At 48.1% G+C, this 16,012-nt stretch overlaps 1 protein-coding gene across 1 annotated transcript; it reads right to left on the reverse strand.

Moving 5' to 3' along the window:
• Positions 1–13: 13 nt before the first annotated feature.
• On the reverse strand, positions 14–13,336 carry LOC136933448 (serine/threonine-protein phosphatase 2A 55 kDa regulatory subunit B beta isoform-like). The gene is made up of 9 exons (XM_067228846.1): positions 13,081–13,336; positions 6,093–6,190; positions 5,620–5,785; positions 3,923–4,035; positions 3,634–3,811; positions 2,602–2,766; positions 2,033–2,202; positions 1,251–1,342; positions 14–1,017 (listed from the first exon to the last, which is right to left on the reverse strand). The coding sequence occupies exons 1-9, from the start codon at positions 13,169–13,171 to the stop codon at positions 738–740; spliced, it is 1,353 nt and encodes a 450-aa protein (XP_067084947.1). The 5' UTR covers positions 13,172–13,336; the 3' UTR covers positions 14–737.
• Between the last annotated feature and the right edge of the window lie 2,676 nt (positions 13,337–16,012).

The following is a 16,012-nucleotide window of genomic DNA, read 5'->3' on the forward strand; positions in this document are numbered from 1 at the left end:
CTGCTTAGTCAGGTTGTTTTTATTATACATTTCTTTAGAAAACAAAATAATGAACAAAAAGTCGAGCATTGCTACAATCAGGTCACATGGTTTCTCTTACGGAACAAAGTCATCAGATATGTCGTTGAGCGAATGAAAGGATGAAATGAAGAGGTAAAGGAAAGGATGGAAGAGGAGGTGTGAAACCCACTTCAGCCCAACAGCATCCAGAACACATCAGGGTTAGACTGAGTCGGTGTCCCGGCTCGGCCCAAACACACTCGTCAATTGGCTTGTGAGGCATTTTCAGCCAGTCAAGCCTAGCAGGGTTTGATACTGGGTAGCTTACACCAGCAGCAGTCTCAGGACTCCATGAGTGTAGGAGGGGCTGGGGGGCTTCAGATCAGGCCATTATTGTCTCAATCCTCTTAAGGAGACAGAACCTACTGGAAGCTGCCCGTTCTCTCTGCCTGTTTGTCCTCTAGTCAGTCCAGCTACGAACACCAGGGAATTGAGAGGGAAAAATAAACAAACAATAGGGGTCAGGTCATCATGCCAGACTCCTGGCTGCAGTGCATCTTGAGTAAATGTCATCAGCCCGGCCCCACCTCTGGAGGGGGAAGGAGGGGCTGTGAATCTGTCAATCAATCTGTGTCTCTTGGCAACAACCCATCCAGGGGGCTTGCAAAGAAGTCTTGCCCCCACCTTCCAGTCAAGCGGCGACCTCATCGCCGAGCCGGGGGGAGGGGGGGCGTGGCCTAGTTGACCTTGTCCTGGAATATGTAGAGGTTGTTGGTGGCAGCCACGGCGATGATGTTCTCCGTGGGGTGCCAGGCGGTGTGCAGGATCTTCTTGTTGAAGTCCAGGCTGTCCACGCTGATCTCGTCCTTGCGACGCTTCCCGCCCACGCCCACACGGCGCGGCTTGAGCACGGCCCGGGGCTTGCTGCTCTCCCGGGACGCCTCCAGGGTCACGTCCCGCCTGGTGCCCCGGTCGAACATCCGGAAGAAGTTGTTGTAGGAGCCCGTCATGATCACACTGGGATAGAGGGGTGGTGGGGAGCAGGAAGAGGGGGAGGGATGGGACAAGGGGGGGATGAGGGAGGAGAGAAAAAAGAATTAGGAAAAACACTTAAAAAGAAAAGACAGTCAGACAGAAGGTCCGTTTACAGGGTCTATAATAAACTGTTGTGTTGGTTTCCTGTACCCTTCTTGATCAGCAGGTTTTTATAAACAACCCACAATCCCCTGCAGCCTACTTGATTGACTTACCTGTCAGAGCCGTTCCACACACATTCAAATTTGTCGAAGATGCAGTCGTTCTCGTACAGCGAGCACAGCTTACTTCTCAGGTAGTCATGCACCTGACGACACATACAACCACACACACACACACAAAAATACATCCATACACAATGTCAGACTGATAAACAGGTTAGTACCATCAGACATGGCTTACCTACCCTCAATAAACAGTGTTGTGGATTCAGATGAGACTCAATGTACAGTGTTGTGGTATGGTGTATTACCTGGTAATGTACAGTGTTATGGTATGGTGTATTACCTGTTACTGTACAGTGTTATGGTACCGTGTATTACCTGGTACTGTACAGTGTTGTGGTACTGTACAGTGTTGTGGTATGGTGTATTACCTGGTACTGTACAGTGTTGTAGTACTGTACAGTGTTGTGGTATGGTGTAATACCTGGTAATTTACAGTGTTATGGTACCGTGTATTACCTGGTAATGTACAGTGTTGTGGTATGGTGTATTACCTGGTAATTTACAGTGTTATGGTACCGTGTATTACCTGGTAATGTACAGTGTTGTGGTACTGTGCAGTGTTGTGGTATGGTGTATTACCTGGTAATTTACAGTGTTATGGTACCATGTATTACCTGGTAATGTACAGTGTTATGGTACCATGTATTACCTGGTACTGTACAGTGTTGAGGTATGGTGTAATACCTGGTAATGTACAGTGTTGTGGTACTGTAGTGTTGCGGTATTGTGTATTGCCTGGTAATGTACAGTGTTGTGGTGCAGTGTATTACCTGGTAGGTTTCCAGAGGTTTGTTCTCCATGTTGAGGTCCCACACCTTGATGGTGAGGTAGTCTCTTGTCATCAGGTAGCGTCCGCTGTGGCTGAACTTGACATCGGAGACCGAGGAGATGATCTCAGAGAAGAAGGAGCGATTACTGGGCTCCTCTGGCTCCTCAAAGACTGGAGAGAGGGTGGGGAGGGAGGGAAGGAGGGAGGGAGGAAGTGAGGGGGAGAAAGGAGAAGAGGACAGAGAGGGGATGGAGGCGAGAGAGATGATAGAAGGAGAGAGAAAAGGGGATGGAAAGGGGTAACAGAGAGAGGGGGGGATTAAAAAAAAGAGGAGAGGAGGAGAACGAGATATGCAGAAATATAGACAGGGACAAAATAAGAGGGGGATGAAGAGGCAGAGAACAAGAGGAACAAAATAAGCAGAGAGATGGTATCTTTAAAACAAAACCCACAACACACACACACACACAAATGCCCCCACCCACCCAGCCCAAAGACACGCACACAATCCCTCCACACACACACACACACAGACAGAGTTTTAGACACACACTCCACCCCGAGTCTCACGTTTGCAGTGCTGGTCGCAGAGTGCGGCTGCCCTCATGTCACAGAGACGGATGGAGCCCTTGCTGCTGCTGTAGGCCAGGGTGTGGCAGTGCTGGGGGTGGAACTCTGCAGCCGTGATCACCTCCGTCAGCTCCTCCATGTTGGACGGCTTGATGTCCACGATGTCTGGGCGGGAGGTCAAGGAGCAGTAACAACAACAATAACAAACACACAAACAACAGCCATGGCATCAAAAACAACAACCATAATAACATCCCCATTAAAAACTGTCACACGAGCAAACACAACACCACCAACAGGCACAATAACAACCATGACACTACAACACATTACAACCACAAGAAGAAAAGCCATTACCTAAAATCCAAGTAATATCAGCCTAATATAAAAAACTGCACAAAACTACAACCACAATAAGAACTGCATCCTGAGTGCAGTTAACCCACATCTGTAAACCAAATCTGTGGTGAAACTCAGAGATAACTACTTCACCTGGTTTTATTGATCTGAATAGGGATCAATAGGGATTTCTGGGTCCACGAGACCTCACTGACCTCTATGACCCCAGGAGCACCACAGTCACCAAAGTCAGAGGGCTGTGAAACGTACAATTTGGAGTTGTGCGTAGCCTGTGTGTGTAGCGTGTTTAGCAGGTAACCTGTGTCTATAGCATGTAGCATGTGTGTCGTGTACGTTTATAGCGTGCAGCGTGTGTAGAGTGTGTTTATAGTATGCAGTGTGTGCATATGTTTTTATCGGGCTGCCAAGTTTCAACAAAAGTTCAGAGTGAGATTATGTGGTTTGGGGCAAGGGGCAAGGGAAGGGGCGAAAATCTGATATCAACTTCGGGGGGAACATTTATCTCAAGAGCAGTTTCTGGGGACACACACCAAAAGCTGTGCTAGACTTCCATAAACTTAAAACGCTTGGTATGTGTAAACAAACAGAGATTTCTGGCATTATTAGAGAGATGTAGCATGTGCTTAGCATGTGTTTATAGCGTGTAGCGTAGGCGAGAGGTGGAAAGGATACTGAAGCAACGGTTTGTGATCTCCAGGTCCCACAGGTTGACTCTGAGGTCGTCAGCAGACATGTAGGTCTGGAGGTCGGAGTTGACGGAGATGGAGTTGATGTGGTAGGTGTGTCCGTTACTGAACACCCGTCTGGGTGTGGCCTCAACCATCAGGTCCATGGATAGCAGCACAGGCACCTGGGGGGTAGGTGGGGGGAGGAGAGACAGAGAAAACAAATATTTGGAGAAAAAAATTGATGTCGGCTCTAACATTGAGATACACACAGATACACACAAATACCCACTCACCCTGAGGGAAGTGATGGTGCTGGGGTCTCGTATACGTCCGTCCTCATCTTTCAGGTTGTATCCCTCTGATCTCTTGTCTCTCTCACTGATCTTCCACAGCTTGACTGTCTTATCTAGGAGAGGAGAGGAAGGGAGAGAGGTGGAGAAGAGAGCAGCAGAGAGGACAGGAGAGCAGAGGAGGGGATGAATGACGGCTGAGTTCGCTGGAGCCAGGCCAGTAAGGGTTGGCAGATATAAACTACTATCAGATGAATTATCTCAGATCAATACACTCCAATTAACCTGATTACACCTCCTGACAAATACCAGGTGCTTGCATGTGTTCACTCAGAACCGTGAAGAGACATGAACATTTAGGGCCATATTTTAACGATCTGAAACGCAAGAATCAAACGCAAGTAACTTTGTGGGCGGGACTACGGCACTGTTGCTATTATACCGGCGGGATAAATGATTTGCGTCCGACGCAAATCTAAAATGGGTTGGTCTGAAGTAGCTACATTACTCATAGGTGTAGTTTGGGCGTAACAATAAACCAATCAGAGCGTCATCTCACATTCCCTTTAAGAGCACGCGCGCCTGTTCCATGGCGGATTGCTATTATAATGGCGGATTTGCCAGGCGCACGCCAGGAGCCGTTGACAGCCGAGGAGACCGACGTTCTCATCATGGCCGTAAAAGATAGAGAAGTGACATTGTATGGGGATGGGAGAAGAAACCCACCCAAATTAACTTCGGTTAAACAGGCGTGGGTGTAAATTACATTTACATTTATTCATTTAGCAGACGCTTCTATCCAAAGCGACTTCCAAGAGAGAGTTGTACAAAACGCGCATAGGTCAATGTTCATAAACAACGAGATAGCCACAAAAAACATTGCGGGAAGCCAAAACATGAGCAAACATTGTGATAAGCAACCAATTGCCAATGGGAAGAAATTGCCACAATTGTTACAAATCTCATGAAAATATTTTTAATCATTGACATGAAAGAAATGTAACACAGCCATACAATAAATAAAAACTATGTAACGCAGCTTCGCAGGAAGAAGACCCTGGCCTCGCCAGCAGTGCGCACGGGTCAAGCATGCGCCCTTAAAATAGCATCTGAATAACGCGCCACTGACTTTAGACAACCTTTTTCCTGGTCTGTGGCGGAATTGTTTTTTGAAACTCCAAATTAACACCAGGGAACTTTTGCGCTGGAACACGCCTCCTTTTTTCGCTGAACCGCCCCGACCAGCGCAAATTCATTCCCTAATTTACCGACGTGCGTCTGTGGAGGGAAAAGTCCGCTGTGCGCCGGGTGCAAAATAGGAATGATACAAAGTCGGTGTACAAAGTCAATTGCGCTGGGTGCAAGATAGGGCCCTTAATCTCTCCTGCACAGATCACAGTACAGCTGGGATCCCCAGCAATCATTATTATTTTCGCGGTGCCATGTCCTGGCCCATATGTGTGTATCAAGGCCGTAATCATAATACTATTGCGGGGGACACATCCCCCCCAATATTCAAATCTGGTCAAAATGTCCCCCCCAATATATTGATAAAAAACATTAAATGTGCTACGCTACAACAGGCAACCACGCACGCTGTCTGAAATAATCATAAAAAATGTAATTAGCCCCCCCCCCAATGTTGACTCCATGGCCTTGGTGTGTATGTATATGTGTGTGCGGTAGTAGCGATGCCTTGCCATTGGTGGAGAGGAGGTAGTAGGCGTGGTTCTGTTGAGAAAGCCATCGAATCTTGTTGATCTTCTCCTCAATCTCCAGACTCTTCAGGTAGTCAAACTCTGGCTCGTGGCTCTGGAAGGTGCAGTATACATTATACTCTCCTCTCCTGTGAGGCTGGCTCTTACTCTGCAGAGAGAGACACACACACACACACGGTGCGAAGAGATCTACAGTCAAATATCCAGTTCACAAAACCAACCAGCCACTCAGCCAGCTAGACAACCTGGTTCTTTCAACCTTCTCTGTGGTCCCTAGTGTGCGATTCTGTATTTGTGTGTGTCTAGGGCTCCCTTGGAGTGTGGTAATCTCTCTATAATACCTCCCACTCTGAACAAAGCAGACAGAGAGAGAGAGGAAGTGAGAGGCAGAGAGAAAGACTGAGAGGCAGGTTGAGAGAGAAGAGGGGTAGAGAGAGAGACCCATCATGACCCACCTCTTGCTCTCTCTGGAACACCACCACCCTGCCTCCCTTGTCCCCTGTGGCCAGCAGCTCTCCTGTAGGGTTGAACTCCACTGTGGAGATGATGTCCGCTGGAGAAAGAGAGAGGGGGGGGGGCATGTTAGTCGTGTCAGACTTTAATATCAACAGCTTTATATCTATATTACAGTGCAGTAAAGACAGACAGACAGGGTGACGGACAAACAGACTGATACTAAGACAGGCAGGCACACAGATAGACAGAAAGATCAGAGACAGACACAGAGAGACAGACAGATAGAGAGACATACAAATAGCAGTGTGTAGACTGCAGTACCATAATCAAAGCCAAAAGCTCCTCTCTTCACAAAAATAATGAAAGGCCAGAGGGGGTAGAGTGGGGGGATCATCTACATCTTCCACAATACCCCCTCCCAAACACACACACAGGCTCCATCATCACCCCACCAGTACATGCCCCTCCCCAACCCCAACCCCACCCCGACCCCCTGCTACCCTGTCTGTCACTAGCTCAATTCATATGCTAATATCCATCACATGCAACGCAACACACAAACTCTCTCTAATTCTCACACGCACACACCAACATACACACAAACTCACTCCCACACACATGCACCGACATATACTCACTCTCTCACACACAGGCACCAATGTATACAAAAACTCACTCTTTCCCTCGTAGAAACTCACTGTCTCACACACTCTCACCCTCTCTCACACGCACACACACCATTTCTCTCACAACCGCTCAGCCCTTGGCTATTAAAGATGGCAGACAGGTCATGTATGTGTGTGATGGTTCCTCCAACGTCAGTGTGACTGTCAGTCTTCTGTACCAGAAGTGGCAGCATGCCACTCTGAAACATACACACACACACCTTTTGGCACAGACATACACACATCACAATGACTCAAATACTAAACATGTAAGAAATGAAACAAAAAACTAAATATGTCTGTCTGCCCCCAGAGAAGAGAGAGGGAGAAAAAAAAACGTAGTTTTAAAGGAGGACAATAGAAGGTGGGGGGGAGAGAACCACTCCAACATAGAGTAAGGGAGAGGGAAAGAGAGAGAGCATGGATATCTATTCCTTTTTTTTTTACCTATGTGGGTTTTCTGTTTGTGTCTGAAGGAGAGTTAAGACGATGGTTTCCATGACAACCCAATTGCTAAACGAGGGGGTGTAGTGGAGAGGAGGGGTAAGCGGAGGAGATATTCGAACACTATTCTATTCTGGCACATTCTATACAAATATTCCCTACTAAAAACCTTCCAAAAACCTTCTCGCAACTTTCCCAAAGCCAAATCCATGTGTGTTTGTATGTAATACCAGGACTTCGGGTTCATCGGGTCGATGAACCCGATTCGGGCGACAGTGTCTTTTTAAGTTGACTTGCTGCTCTAAGTAGCTTAACTGTTTTAGGTAATCCCCTGCCTTCTTTTCTCCCTCCCTCCCACACAATCAATCAATGGATTGCATGTTTTGTACAGGTATTGCAATGAAAAAACACAATCACAAAAAAACTTTCAAACATACATGTTAACTTAAAAATATATACACACACACATATATATATATACACATACAATATATAAACAGACAAAGGACAAGTAATATGGATTGTTGTGTGTGTGTGTGTTCACTCAGGACCATGAAGACACCAGAACATGTCATCTCTCTCCTGCACAGATCACAGGACAGCTGTGATCTCCAGCTATCAGAACCACTTTCATGGTGCCATGTCCTGGCGTCGGAGTGTGTGAGACAGAGAAAGAGAGAGGCAGGTGGTCATAATTATACTGGCCCCCCCTAACAGCTCTTTGGGGGGTGTGGGGGGGGGGACAGTAGCAGGTTCTCAAACAAATCGGACAAACACCCAAGTGAATATCTAAATGTTGTTGTAACTTATCTAAGCCATCAACCTGCTAGGGACTGCAGATGAAAACGAGCATGTATGGCTAAATTTGGCACATTTACATGTTGATTAATGTGCGTTGTCCCTTTAAATACAAATAAATATATAAAAACACAATACACACACACCACCCACCTCTCTTCTCCCTCCCCCCCCCCCCCCCCCGCCCCCCCGTTTCTCGTAGAGTGAGGGGGGACACCCCACTGTACTGAAACTACAGAGGGAGTTCATTTCTGAGGAATAATAAGGGAGCCCCTGGGGGGAAACAGAGAGATAACTCTGTTCATAACTAACACTGGAGGAGTGAGGGGGGGCCAGTAGGGCGGGGCGGGGGGGCCTCGGGATGTGAGGCTTGGCACAAGAAGATACTGCAGAAGCAGCATCAATGAGGGGGGGGGGGGCAGCCCACACACAAACACACTCCAGCAGGATAGTTATTTCAGGAAGCTTTGCTGCAGCACTGCAGCTTGGAGAAGGGGACATACATCAATTGTGAGAATGACAGAGAGAGAGAGAGTAAGAGAGAGAGAGAGAGAGAGAGAGAGAGAGAGAGAGAGAGAGAGAGAGAGAGAGAGAGAGAGAGAGAGAGAGAGAGAGAGAGAGAGAGAGAGAGAGAGAGAGAAAGGACAGACAGACATTGAGAGACAGAGGAAGAGAAGAGAAAGAGGAAAAAAAGACACAAGGTGAAAGAAAGAGATGGAAAGAAATAGAGAGACAGCAGGCTAAATAAAGAGATAAAAAGAGAGAGAGGGAGAAGTGTATTGTAGTGTAGAAATGGACCAGGGCAGTGCTGACTGTCGTTCACTAGCTCTGCACTCTCGATGCTGACTCAGGGCAACACTGAGAATACAGGGGAGAGTTATTCTGCTGACACACACATACATATATTCACACACACACATTAGTCTCCATTACTTTGCACTCTGGATTCCTGCGACTCTTCAACCTTTATTACTGACATACGCCAGTGCTAGAAGAGGGTGAATGTGTGTGTGTGTGAGTGAGAGAGAGATGCACATGACTGTATCTAAAGGTTTGTTCCTGGTTGTTCCTAATTCTTCCTGGTTCTTGGTTGTTCATAGTTCAGGGTTTCACGCAGCACTTTGCAGTGAAGGCGGCCGCCTAAGCAACACATCCCTGCCGCCTTATCTACGTTGTCAAACTACGTTGTTTTTTTGTTTTTTCAAAATGAGCGATATCCGCTCATTACTCTGTGTTACACTGTCCCGCCCCGCCCCCCATCCCACCCAAACCAAAGCAACAACACAGAACAAGCAGTGTGTGTGTGTGTGTGTGTGTGTGTGTAAGTTTGTGTATCTGTGTGTGTGTGTTACAAAGAGAGAGCTCAGAGTGGGTGTGCAAAGTGCTCTAGGCCAGTAGAGAGTGGAGGGGGGGGGGAGAGGGGAAGGATGGAGAGAAAGGGGGAGGATAGGGAACTGTTATAATATAAGAAGGAGTCAGCAATCTACATTTAATGAGCCAACAACAGAGGGTCACACACCCACCCCCACACCCACCTCACACACACAACTCCACTGCCCCCATATGCTTTCTTCCGAGATCCCCTGCTCCTCCAGCACCCCCCCCCCTCCATGCCCTCTTTCTTCCCCCTCCTCAGTGTCTCTCTCTCTCTTGTTATTCTCACTCAGGGATGAGTAGTCCGATGTTAACTATCCTGCCTCACAGTCTAACAGGCACTGGAGCTGCACCATGGGGCTCTGCTACTCATCCTGCCTAACTGGCAAGAAGGTGGAGGAGGGGGAGACGGGAGGGAGGGAGGGAGGGAGGGAGGGAGAAGAGGAGTGGGAGAGGTGGAGGAGAGGGTGGAGGGGGCAGTTGGAGAAAGGAGGAGTGAAAAGGGGGATGAGGATTCTGAGGAGTAGGGGGGATGGGGAGAAGAAGGAGGACAAGGAGGACGAGGATGATGAGGAGGGTGGAGGAGGGGGAGACGGGAGGGAGGGAGGGAGGGAGGGAGGGAGGGAGGGAGGGAGGGAGGGAGGGAGGGAGGGAGGGAGGGAGGGAGGGAGGGAGGGAGGGAGGGAGGGAGGGGAAGGGGTGAGGAAGAAGAGGAGTGGGAGAGGTGGAGGAGAGGGTGGAGGGGGCAGTTGGAGAAAGGAGGAGTGAAAAGGGGGATGAGGATTCTGAGGAGTAGGGGAGAGGGGGAGAAGAAGGAGGACAAGGATGATGAGGAGGAGGGAGAGTTTCCTGTTGTCCAGGGCCAGACCATTGTTCAAGGGCTTATCACCGTGGAGACGAGGAGAGCAGACAGATTAGCAGGCTAGCAAGACAGGCCAGCATTACACAATGAACTCTACTGTTGCTTTTACTGCTGTTTCTACTGTTACCTCTACTGTTATCTCTCCTGCCTCACCAGCTACCTTGTTACCTAAGGCATCCAGCCTCTGGAATGAGATCTATCCAAGTCTGATCCTCACTCACACACACACACACACACACATCCATAGACCCTGACCTCTAAATTAGTGTCTTGATTATGCAAACACACACTCCTTTCATTCACACAAAAGGAATTCTACAGGGATTCCCAGTTCCATAAAAATATCCACTCCAATCAGCATGTTCCTGCGGTAGACACACATGCACACACACACACACTTGACACACGTCCAAACATATGAATATTCAAAGGATAATTCCACATTGCCCACCAAAATCAGCCGTTAAAGATGAGTGTTTAAAACACAGCATCTGTGGATCTAATCCTGACATACAGCAATGCAAACATGAACATAGACAGTACACATTTAGTCATTTAGCAGACGCTCTTATCCAGAGCGACTTACAGTAAGTACAGGGACATTCCCCCCGAGGCAAGTAGGGTGAAGTGCCTTGCCCAAGGACACAACGTCATTTGGCACGGCCGGGAATCGAACTGGCAACCTTCAGATTACTAGCCCGACTCCCTCACCGCTCAGCCATCTGACTCCCTCACACACACACACACACATATACCATAACAGAAGAGCACTCAGATTGGAGCAGATTTCGTTTTGAAAGAAAAACAGCAACTGAATCTAGGTCACGTCCCTGGCTAATACAGTGTGTTTGTGCTGTGTTTACTTTGAACACCTTCTCCCAGTATCTCACGCTAAACTTCTCTACATCTTTCCCTTTCACGCTATCTTCTTCTCTTCTCATCTTTTTTGCCTCTTTCCTCCATTTATATCACTATCTCTCCATCTCTCTTCTATTTGATCTAGCAGGAACCAGTTGCTGGAAGAAAAAAATCATTGCAAACAGGCACACTACTGCTCAGATGTGTTTCATGGGAGGCATGGCAGGGAAGGGCAGGGGAGGGAGGGTGCGGGGGAGGGCAGACGGAGGGAGAGAGGGCGCAGGGGAGGGCAGGGGGATGGAGGGGAATAGTTGTGGATAGGAGAGGCTCAGCTTGCTAAAAACTAAGAAGCTGAGATCTCATTAGAGAAAATCACCATATGACACAGTCTGTCTTTCCCCTCTAAAAACACAAAGTCTGTCTGTCTGCCTTCCTGTCTGCCCGTCTGCTTTCCTAGGGCCTGAAGCAGACAGGGGAAAAACATTTTTATTGAAGATCCACTTGTCATTATTTATGTATTCCTCTTTTCTCAGACTGGCTTTGAGAAAGCATCCACTGCCTGTCTGGGTAGATGAAGAAGTGTGTTACCATGGGGCAGTGGCATAGGAGAGGGGGCAGAGGGGGTGTTAGCAGGCACTAGCAGGTGTCTAGTCTCTGAGGATGGTCGTGGGAGGAGGGGGGCGCTGCTTGTGTACGTGTGTTTGTAGGTCAGTGGGTAAGGGGATGGGTCTGCCGAGGTCACAGTCAGAAATACGCTTAACCTGAGCTGTTAGCAGAGGGGGGTGAGAAAGAGGAGGGGTGGAGGGGCGGTGAGAAAGAGGAGGGGTGAGGAGGGGGTTCCTGTCCTTGAGAAGGTGCATCGAGAGAAGGAGAAGAAAGGTTCTTGACGGAGGAGAGGAGGCGGGTGGGGGAGGGGTTCTCTAGACAGCTACAACCTACAACAGGTCAGCTCAGGCTGTGTGTGTGTGTGTGTGGCTCATCCTTCATGGTCCAGCTGGGGGATGGATAAGCACCAGGACATGATGAACGTATACCCCTCACTAACACACAGCAGATCCCCTGATATGAGGGCAATGTGAGTGACTAACACACACACACAGTGAATCCCCTTGAGTGCATCGGAGTGAATGACACACACACGACAAATGTGTCACGGAACCACGAGACATGCTTATCAAACGCTGACATGAGCTTCCACAACATGACCTCCCACACTGGAAGTCTGGCATTATACTAGTGTGTGTGTACTGGTGTATCTTTATGAGAGAGAGAGAGAGAGAGAGAGAGAGAGAGAGAGAGAGAGAGAGAGAGAGAAGAGAGAGAAGAGAGAGAGAGAGAGAGAGAGAGAGAGAGAGAGAGAGAGAGAGAGAGAGAGAGAGAGAGAGAGAGAGAGAGAGAGAGAGAGAGAGAGAGAGAGAGAGAGAGAGAGAGAGAGAGAGAGAGAGAGAGAGAGTGTGTGTGCGTGGGTGGGTGGGTGGGTGTAGCGGTTGTGTACTCCTCGTGCGTTGTATGTTGATGGCACCAGTTGTATGTAGCGTCAATAAACGGCTAGCTTTTCGTTGGCGTAGCTGGTAGTGGTCGCGCTTAGGATGCCAGAGGTGGCAGGTTCGATACCAGCGAGGGACAAACATTGGCCAAGTGTACCTCTGATGGAGCAAGACCATGTCTGTTACGTACAACTGGTGCCAACAATACACAACGCGGAGGAGTACACAACCGCTGTGTGTGTGTGTGTGTGCGTGCTGTGACAATGAACTTAACGTGTACTTCTGCTTATATAACAGGCCTTTATACTTAGGCCACTTATTGCTGAACCTTTATAGCAGACCGGAAAGACTGCATTAACACAACGAGCTGCGAAACACCGACGAATCAGCTCAACACTGCATTCCCACACACTGCCAACTGAGACCCTTTTTTTTTTAACACACGCCACCGTGGGTTTTAATGCCGGCTACGGATTCACCCGAAACATTCAGCCTTTACCTTCTGTTGCATAGTTGTGGTCCCGGAGAAAGCCGTTGTTGATTTTGCGGTTGTCGGTCTCTTCGTCCATTTGTGACGCTTTTATTTTCATGTTCAGAAAAGAAGGAAGAAGTATCCATAGTACTAAAACATCCCTCAGCGACTGGAAGGCGCGAGCTGCGCGTTGGTCGTCATGGTTCCAGCGGTTCAACTGCAACGGAGGATGCTGAGGTGAAAGCGCGCGGTCCTCGACTCGATGTAGCCTACCGGCTATGAATACAAGCGGAGAGAAAAACCAGCGGGGATGTCCACAATTCTACATGTAAAGCTCTAACAGCAATGACAGCGGCGTGGGTTCTTATCCGTGATGCGTCCGTCCATAAGTCTGTTGGCACCGGAGCTCGGTGACTCAGTTTCGCTGTTCTGTCCGTTCTAATGCTCGACGTGTCACTCGGTCGCCAGACAGTACGGGCACCGGGTAATACTCTACGGATGCTGTTGCCACCCGCTTCTCTCTCACGCAGTGCGTTGTTGGCTCCGCCCCGACAGCTTGGCTATGTCGACCTGCGTCAGCATCACTCTGTGTGATGTGCGTGCGCGCAGGTGTGCGCGCACGTGTGCGTATATCACTCATTGTGTGTGTGTATGTGTGTTAATGGGTGTAGTGTGTGGATGAATGGGACTAGGTTATTTAACATCTTTGTATAACTTGTTGTCCTGAGAGGACAGGCAGTGCCTGTGGAGACACACAGGTCAATAATAACTGCCTTAATCACACACACAGTCTACCTTGACACAGTTGTCCTAATTTTCTCTAAATAGAATTGTGAGCTGGAAGAGGAGGGGAGGAGAAGAAAGAGTGTGTGTGTGTGGGGGGGGGGTGGGGGTGGAAAAGGAGGGCTTACACAGTCTCTCACACACACACACAAACATGATCACTCTGCCTGCTCCCCACACCACCACAGCTGACAGCCCTGGGTCACTGAGGGAAGAATGCAGTGGAGAAGGAAAGGAAGGAAAGAAAGAAAGGGAGTAAGGAAAGGCAGGTCTGTGGAAAATCAAAGGAATATTAATACAGAGATGAAATAAAATAATTTAGGGATGTGAAGGAATAACAAACAGGAAAGAGAAAGAAGCAAGGAGATAGAGGGAGGAAAAGAGAGAGAGATGGAGAGACAAAGACTGGTAGAGAGGTGGAGAGAGACAGAGAAACAGAGAGAGAGGGAAAGAGAGAACAGTAATTGGATTAAGCAGGGGGATTAAAGGCAGCCTGTGGAGGATTATCTATAATCTTATAGATCTTCATGATGATTACAGCACTTCCCTGATCGTCTTCCCTGATCGTCTCTCTCTCTGTCTCCATTCTGTTTCTCTCCCCCTTTTCTCTTTTAACATTCCATCTGTTTCTGCTTTTCTCTCTCAACTCTGTCACTCAGACCTGGACTGTTATCCTGAGGTTTAAATTGGACCTCTTTCAAAGCCGAGACACTTGGGCGGGATGGAGGGGAGAAGGAGAGAGAAAGAGACTTACAGTGGCAGAAACCCTCCCAAACCAGCAATATGTGTGAGCGGGTTCGTTTGGGTTCCCAGCATGCCTTTAGCCGTCACAAGGAAACATCATTCCCTCTCCCCTCAGAGGGCGTTATTGCCGTGGCAACGACAGGTGACCGTTTAGAGAGTCTGAATGCCGTGAGCAAACCATATTGCCCTGATATTAACCTCCCTCTGACACACACACACATACTCACTCACACACAAACACCATGCTTGGTCAACCACCACTGATCTAACCATCGCTATGGCAACTGACAATACACATTTGCACACAAAAAGACACAAACTCACTCACACTTCTTTAAGGCAAGATTCTACTGTCACTGTAAAATCGTGTGAACACTTCATGGTATAATAATTTTTTATTTAAAGAAATATTTATAAATAGCCGCAGTCTGGCACATAAACGTAAACACACACACACACTTTGTGGGATCATCTGTAAACATATACCGCCACTTACTGGCCATACTGAGCAATTACACCAGTTACACACAGGTCCTCACTGTATCGGTGATTCTCTCTTCTGCGTTAAACAGTAGGTCACTAGAAAACACTAGAAAACCACACCCCTGTCACTGTAGAAACAAGCCTTGTTTCTGCTCAATAACAACTGGGCATCAGCTTGCTGATAAGTGCCCGTATCACTCTCAGTCTCGAGAAGTAATTTATCTCTCTTTCTCTCACAGACACACACATGCTTGTACACACACACAAACATGCACACACACAATCAATGAGGGGAAAGTGCTTGCAGACATAGAGGAAACTGGAGCTTCTCTTCCTAGAATCTGTGAAGAGTGCTTCCTGTTTAACACCATAATGCCCTGCTGTCCTGTCCTCTTCTGTGTGTGTGTGTCCTCGTGTGTGTGTTTGTCCTCTTGCATGTGTGTCTTTGTGTCCTCTTGGCTGAGTCACTGCCAGCAGGACTGCCCTGTAATGCCCTGCCTGATGTTAATGCGTGTTCGACAAGCTGAGAACACAGTCACCCACCTGGAGGAGGAGGGGGTAGAATGGGAGGAAAGGAGGGGAGGAGAGGGGAAAGAGAGGATATGAGAAGGGGAGGACAGGAGGATGGAAGGAAGAGAAGAGAACGAGAGGAAGAAGAGGAGAGAAGATGGAGTGATCAGATTTCGGAATCATCTTCTCCTCCAGATGATCCCATTGGACGGATGGATGAATGGATAAATAAATCAATGGATGAATAAATGGATGAAGGAGAATGTAGCATTTATTTAGCATTTATTTATTAATTGAGAGAATCATAAATTAATGGAGGGGAAGATCAAAAAATGTGTGATTGGGTGAGAGGTGGGGAATAGGAAAAGGGATAAATGGAGGGGAGTGAGACAGAGGGATAAAGAAAGAAAGGGATGGAGGGACAGAGGGGGAGGGAGGG

Source organism: Osmerus mordax, chromosome 25 (genome assembly GCF_038355195.1).
Source record: "Osmerus mordax isolate fOsmMor3 chromosome 25, fOsmMor3.pri, whole genome shotgun sequence".
Taxonomy (NCBI): domain Eukaryota; kingdom Metazoa; phylum Chordata; class Actinopteri; order Osmeriformes; family Osmeridae; genus Osmerus; species Osmerus mordax.